The sequence below is a fragment of the Chiloscyllium plagiosum genome, unplaced genomic scaffold, assembly GCF_037043375.1.
Source record: "Chiloscyllium plagiosum isolate Xiang-an unplaced genomic scaffold, Cpla_swu_hap1 HiC_scaffold_26, whole genome shotgun sequence".
Lineage (NCBI taxonomy): Eukaryota > Metazoa > Chordata > Chondrichthyes > Orectolobiformes > Hemiscylliidae > Chiloscyllium > Chiloscyllium plagiosum.
The window spans coordinates 43243654-43251519 of record NW_028270164.1 but is presented as its reverse complement, the minus strand read 5'-3'; the positions used below and the strand labels follow the sequence as shown (position 1 = coordinate 43251519).

Genomic DNA, 7866 nt, shown 5'->3' with positions numbered 1-7866 from the left:
GCTTCAGTGAAGGAGAGGGAAATGATGGATTATCAGGACTAAAGCTTGGTACAATGTCAACATCAATCCAAATAATCCCAAGTAATGTGTGGGGCCAATACTGACACAGAGTAAAGCAACACAATGATCACCCTGGCATTGGTCATGATCATTACCTACAGGGAGCTTTTCTCCATGTTCATCCTGAAAGTAGGTCACTGGTGACAGAAGAGTTCATAAAGCTTTTGGTCAGGTACACTTTCCTTTTGGGAATATGCATACAGTTCCACCAGACGCTAACATAATGGATTCATTTCAAAAAAAGCCACAAACCCACTGATATTTGTAAGCAAGTGCAACGTCCAGTAAACAGAGAAGCAGCACTTCAATGGCACCAATCCAAACTTCTTGTAGTAGGAAACAAGTTTAAAGAGGGAAAGAAAGAATTAAGTTCTTACAGGTTAATGTTGTTGTTTATGCTTCACCATGATTAGTGTGACCATGTGACCAACATCAGTAAAAGAATATTGAAACAAGGTTTGTATTTTTGATGAGATGACTAACCTTTAAACGACAGTGCACCTTCATTCAAGAAAAGAACTGAAACATATTTATTACAGGGTTAGGGTATAGGGTGTTAATCATAGACGAGGGGAGCAGATTGCAGGGAAGGTACTAATTGTACATTTTGTAACCAGTGAAAATATCAAACATGGATTAGGTGCAATTCAGAGTCCACTAAATTTACATTTCGTTCTCAATAGGCATTAATTGGAAAGCATCGAAAACTTTGCCTTCCAATTTGTGTAAACATTTCAATTATTTACCACTCCATCGTTAGCCACCCGTTCAATTCCACCCAAGTACAAAGTGATAATCACTTTAAGCTATTTTTAGCTATAATGCTACACAAACATTGTCTTTAGTTAAAACCACATAAATAAAGTTTTTGCAGTCTCCATATTAGCCTGAAGTGCAGAAAAATTACAAGATGAATAGTGAGTGTCTTTTTAAAAAAAGCAGTATTTAGGCAGTGTGAACAGTAACTCCCCCCACTGGAATGTGAACAGTATTTATATACAATTTAACCTGACAGTGTTCAGTAGTAGATCCCTCTGACAGACTCTGGTCAAGATAACCAGCAGCAGTTCAGAGCAAAATGATCTCTAAGTCTGTGCTGGGAGTTAGACCAATTATATTTCACTATCATTTCAAACATGATTAGATTCTCCTTTAATTATTTTCTCCCCTTAACTAAGGATTGTTTAATGTCATAACTACATAACCAAGTGTCAGGGACAATTTAGTAAAATCCGAACACTCCTCAGGTTACTTTTAGACAGAATTCACTCACACTTTATCAACTACCTTAAACTCCATTCGACTTCATGAATGTAGATGATGGTCAAATGAAGGTTATTATAGACCTACTCAGTTGACTGATGTGGCCAAAAGTAGGCTTAGTCATTGTTCTGTAGCAAACTGTATCAATGCAGACAAATGTGAACTAGAACTGGTAAAGGTCCACTATTGACCTACCTGTGACGGAAAGTTATGTGCTTAGAAACCACAGCAAGAGGTCTTCCCTCGCAGTTGTTGAGATCATGAAACTCCATCTCAATCAACAATGAGTCTAATACAATTGCAGATTATTCTGGCATGTTTTGATTTGATTTTTTAAAATTTAATTTTTCTATTAAAGGATCTAACTTATTGATGTTGTAGAGGCAGCTTGCCCTGATAATTTGATCTCCAACTGGAAAGAAATGAATGTGCACACGTGACAAATGTGGTACAATTTTCTTGCATTCTCATGGTCTTGTTGTCAGTCAGTAGAAATAGTGATGGTGGATCTCTTAGAAACTATTGCAGTGGACCCAACTTTCTGGGTCAGCAAGAGAAGGGGGAGGTGGGCAGGTGAAGATGGCAATACAGGTTCAGCAGATGTTATGAGTTATTTTCACTGGCATCACCTTCAGACAGAAATGGGTTTTGGTCCAAAGCCATGCCTTTTTTTTACATTAACCTGCATGATATTATATTTGATATACTTCAAAAACATGGTAAATGGAGCATTTTATGTTAATATGTCATATGGACCACACCCTAGATTAAGCCTTGCTGTAATGAGGACATTTAGGAATCTAAATCTTAGTGTGACAGGGTTTCCTCTGGGTGCTCTTGTTTCCTCCCATAGTCCAAAGATGTGCGGGTGAGGTGGATTAGTCATGGGAAATCTATACAATTTGCCTACTCACAATATTATTTTTCATTATAAAAATTCTGTCAAATTTGGTACTTGAACTTCTCTCTTTAGCTGGGAATATGCATCTGCCTTGCTCATGGAGATGGCGACATTTCTTTATGACTATATTTGAAAGCAGGTAAACATTCAGATACGTTTGGTCTTGCTTGAGTGATTTGTCCTCCATTGTAAGAATGAGGAAAGCTGCTGTATTTCACAACATTTCAGATTTCATACATAACTTACCCAAGAGCTTCCTGATTGCAGAACATCAGAGCCCGATAATCAGTGTCATGGCTTCTACATACATATTTAAAAATAGGCCTTGGGAATTAAAACGTAGCTCGTTTAACAGAGGTGTATGAAAGCTAATAGAATCTTCACTCAAAGATGTAACAGCAAAACATCAGAAATAGTTGTCGTATTTGACCAAGCTGACTGAAGTAATACAAAGAGTAGACAAGGGTAATGTAATAATGTAATGTATTTGGTTTCCAAGTCTCACAAGGTTCCCATATTGTGGACTTACGACTATGATCAGGTCATATGTAGTTAGCAGATAAGGATCTGATAAAGATAATAACAAGCTAGCTATGGCTCAGAAATGGGAGTTAAAGGTCACTATTGGACTTGCAAAAGGTGGACAGTGCTGTTCCAAGGGGATTGGCATCAACACCAATGTTTTTGCTAACATTTGGACTTGGGAATTGGAAAGTGCAATTCCAAAATTTTTACATGGTAGTAAATTGGGCACTAAAGTTAATACTGAGGAAGACTGCAACAAATTACAAAAGACATTTGTAAGCTCACAGAATGGGCATGTAATTGCCAAATGTTGATAGTGTGAGGTGATATATTGTGTTAGGAAGAATAGAGAGGCCACATACCTTTGTATAAGAAACATTTGAATGAGACAACGACGTTGAGGAGTCTAGGTATGCAATAGAGGGCTATAAGGATATGAAAGAGTTAGTTAAAAAAATGTATATGTATATATCAACTTTAATAAATCATGCCAATGTGCTACAGTGCAATGTTAGAAATCAGAATTTAATGTTAAGCCACATTAGGCAATAATAGTTAGTCAAAAGCTTAGTCATAAAGGTAGGTTCTGCAGAGGTGTATTCAGGAAAAGTGAGTGAGACAGACAGAAGAGTTTATAGAGGAAATCCCAGTGGATAGGCCCCGGACAATTGAATGCATTTATAAAAAATACGCACAAAATGAGGTGTTATAAAAATGAGACTCACAAAACAATTCAAAGGGAATTTGGGAGAAAATGTTTTATTCTAAAAAGTGATAGGAATATGCTATCACAAGAAGTAAAGTTAGTCTGCATAGATATATTTAAAAGAGAGCTAGATAAATGCAAAGGAGAAAGGAATAGAAGGATATGTTCATAAGGCTGGATGAATAATGAGGTTGGAGCTGAGTGAGGGGAGGGAGCAACTTTTGACATAGTCTAATTGGGGCCAATGGTCTTTTCTTGTGCTGTAGAGTGTACAGGCCCAATTTTAACCAACACACTTACACAAAATTAACATCAGCCTATATAGGCACCTGTTCAATTCTAGGCACTAAGAATGTGCAACACACATTGTTACTCTCTTTCATTGATAGAAATAGGAAGAGCAAAGGGTGAAACATTAGTTAAATGTGATGAACTACTATAATCCCATGTGTGGCGTGTTACAGAAACTAGTTTAAGGAGCCACTGTGGCTACATTGGTGAAATATTTGGTTGTCAATAAATCTTTAAAGACTTTTTCTGAAGAGAGAAATCTAATTACTCTCCTGACCCTCTCCACTGTCTAGGCCACACTCACCGAATCTCCTGTGCCTACCCTAGTGATAACCAATAAAATGACACATATGCCTTGATTATATTTTAAATTATGCAGAATCATTATTAAAGACAGAAATAAAACCCTGGACAGACCTCAAGGTGAAGCCTCAGGCTACTGAAAAAACCACGTGGGCCACTGAAATGTTCAAATCATAGAACAGGACCTAGGTGGTGAGAAAGAAAATAAGGTTCAGATCTGATCACATGACTTCAGGGTTTTAATGCGCTACCAGATTTCACAATTAGTGAATCCAATCTGGGGGTGCGGCCGATAAAAAAGGTATGTTCTGATCACCAGAATAAATTGAAAACCAATCTGAAAGGAGTTGTGAAATGCAAATACAGGCAGGCAGTGTGCATGCAAAACACATCCTGAATCTTCAGGCAAGCATCGGGCCTTTGATGTTCAGACATTTCCAGTCACCTGTTCAGGGGTGTGAACATCACTAAGTCTCTGAAGGTTCCTTTCCTCTCCTCACACAGGGTGTACAAACTGGTACACCAAACGCTGCGATACATCAGGCTTCCGAATAATCCCCTTTTTATAATATTGCCGGATAGAACGGCTTAGCTTGTCATAGTTCATTGCTGGTCGGTTCTTCCGGATTCCCCATAGCCGAGCAACCTGTGCAGAATCTTCAATCTTAAATATACCTACATCAAGAACAAGATGAACAAGGTTTCTGCTCATTAGTGGTAACTAACTTTTTTTCAGTATTAAGTAGACTAAAGAACCTAGGTTAAAATGCTTGCCTTTCCATGATCAAAGTTCAAATGTGGTTCTGGTGTGAACTGCTCTGGGGCTGTAACTGGGACAGCACAACTTTAATGTGCCCTACAGCTGCTAACTTCCCATGTATGCATCATTGGAAAGGCAGCATTTGTGTTGAGAGTGTGGTGCTGGAAAAGCATAGCAGGTCAGGCAGCATCCGAGGACCAGGATAATCAATGTTTCAGACAAGAGCCCTTCATCAGGAACACTTGCCTGAAACGTTGATTCTCCTTCTCCTCAGTTGCTGCCTGACTTGCTGTGCTTTTCCAGCACCACATTCTCAACTCTGATCTCCAGCATCTGCAGTCCTTATTTTTTCCAAGGCAGTTGTGGCCCATACATAATTGCTCTTGAGAAGTTGATGAGCTGACTCCTTGAACTGTAGTAGTCCATGTGTTGTAGGAACATCCATCGTGCTATTAGCTACAATCCCTTATATTTTCTTTCCACTACACAGACCTCCAGCATCATGCGGAAGTTAATATGAGGGCAGAGCAGTACACATTATCTACATGGACTTTTGTAAGGCCTTTGACAAGGTTCCACATAGTAGCCTGGTTTGTAAAGTTAGATCACATGGGATTCAGGGAGAACTTGCCAAGTGGATACAAAATTGGCTTGATGGTAGGAGACAGAAGGTGGTGGTGGAGGGTTGTTTCCCAGATGAGAGGCCTGTGACCAGTGGTATTCCGCACGGATGGGTGCTGAGTCTGCTGTTCATCATTTATGTAAATGATTTGGATGAGAATACAGAAATCATGGTTAGTATGTTTGCAGAAGACTCTAAAATTGGTGGTTTAGTAGACAGTGAGGAAAGTTATGTAATATTACAAAGTGATCTTAATCAATTGAACCACGGGGATGAGGAGTGGCAGATGGAGTTTAATTTAGATAAATGTGACGTGTTGCATTTTGATAAGATGAACAAGGGCAGGACTTACATAGTTAATGGTAGGGCCCTGGGGAGTGTTGGAGAACAGAGAGACCTCGGGGTTCAGGTACATAGTTCATTGAAAGTTGCATCACAGGTAGACAGAGTGGAGAAAGATTCTAAAAGGGCCCTGAGGGGCAACATTTGCAAACAGAGAGTGGTGTGCATGTGGAATGAACTAGCAGCTGAAGTGGTAGATGCAGGTACAATTACAACATTTAGATAGGTACATGAATAGAAAAGAATTAGAAGGATATGGGCCAAGTACAGGCAACTGGCATTGAGAAACTTGGCATTGATGAGTTGGACCGAAGGATCTGTTTCCATGCTGTATGACCTTATTTGTGGAATCCTGCTGTACACAAATTGACTGCCCCATTAATGAATTGTCCTGCACGCAGTTGTTCAGAAACCTTGCAGTTACACAGAACTGTCAAGCATTGCTGCACACATTGCAACAGGATTAAAAGCACAGCTTGAGACTGACCTTTCTCTTTGTTCAGCCAGCGAATGAATCGACCATAGTTGTGTGGCTTCAGCAACAGTTCCTTCAGGAATTGCCAAAGGTGAATTGGTTGACCAGAGCAGGAGGAGTCTGCCTCTGTGTCCATCCATCCTTCATCACTGCCTGGTGAGAGCAACCACAGATAGTCATTGTCACTTTTACTTATTCACTGTTCAATCATTGGACAGCGCCTAATCTTATAAAGTGGCAGTCAATACAAAATGAATTGTAAAGTGATCTTAACACAGAGAGGCTGAATTTTGAGAATGTTTTGTTGATCATTTTCAAAGTTAATACTTTCTTACTGTTCTATAGTTAGCATTCAAGATAGGTGGATGGAAGAAAAAGGAAATGAAGAGGGTCTGTAGATTGTGAAGGAGCAAAAATGGCAGATTATATCTGCCATAAATGCTGTTGGATGCGAATCTTATCAGATCGAGTGGATCGGTTGGAGAGACAGATAGAAGCGATGTGGAATTTGCAACAGCAACAGTATGTGATGGATGGCAGTTATAGAAAGGGGGGAAAGTCTCAGATACAGTCACATAGATGGGTTAACTCCAGAAAGGGTAAGAGAGGGAGGCAGCTAGAGCAGAGGTCTTTTGTGGATATACCCATTTCAAACAGGTATGCTGTTTTGGAAAATGTAGGGGGTGATGGATTCTCAGGGGAACGTAGCACGAACAGCCAAGTTTCTGGTATTGAGACTGGCTCTAATGCAACGAGGGGTACGTCGGCTTCCAAGAGATCAATTGCGTTAGGGGATTCTGTAGTCCGAGGTACAGACAGACGTTTCTGTGGCCAGCAGAGCAAAAGCAGAATGGTGTGTTGTTTCCCTGGTGCCAGGATCAAGGATGTCTCAGAGAGCGTGCAGAATGTTCTCACGGGGGAGAGGGGCCAGCAGGAGATCATTAGACACTTTGGAACCAACGATAATGGAAGGGTAAAGGTTGAGATTCTGAAGGGAGATTACAGAGAGTCAGGTAGAAATTTAAAAAGGAGGTCCTCGAGAGTAGTAATATCTGGATTACTCTCAGTGCTACGAGCTAGTGAGGGCAGGAATAGGAGGATAGAGCAGATGAATGCATGGCTGAGGAGCTGGTGTATGGGAGAAGGATTCACATTTTTGGATCATTGGAATCTCTTTTGGGGTAGACGTGACCTGTACAAGAAGGATGGATTGCACCTAAATTGGAAGGCGACTAATATACTGGCAGGGAAATTTGCTAGAACTGCTCGGGAGGATTTAAACTCGTAAGGTGGGGGTAGGGATCTAGGGAAATAGTGAGGAAAGAGATCGATCTGAGACGGGTACAGCTAAGAACAGAAGTGAGTCAAACAGTCAGGGCAGGCAGGGACAAGGTAGGACTAGTAAATTAAATTGCATTTATTTCAATGCAAGGGGCCTAACAGGGAAGGCAGATGAACTCAGGGCATGGTTAGGAACATGGGACTGGGATATCACAGCAATTACGAAACATGGCTCAGGGATGGGCAGGACTGGCAGCTGAATATTCCAGGATACAAATGCTACAGGAAGGATAAAAAGGGAGGCAAAAGAGGAGGGGGAGTGGCATTTTTAATAAGG

At 40.4% G+C, this 7866-nt stretch overlaps 1 protein-coding gene across 2 annotated transcripts in view; it reads right to left on the bottom strand.

The window, feature by feature from the left end:
* Positions 1-566: 566 nt before the first annotated feature.
* Positions 567-7866, bottom strand: part of spdef (SAM pointed domain containing ets transcription factor) — an 89177-nt gene continuing 81877 nt past the window's right edge. For both annotated transcript variants that reach the window (XM_043716944.2, XM_043716946.2), the window contains exons 5-6: positions 6261-6401; positions 567-4724 (exon numbers count right to left, since the gene is read on the bottom strand). In XM_043716944.2, coding sequence (XP_043572879.1) covers positions 4546-4724; positions 6261-6401 — 320 coding nt within the window. In that variant the 3' untranslated portion in view covers positions 567-4545. The remainder of the gene's footprint in view (positions 4725-6260; positions 6402-7866) is intronic.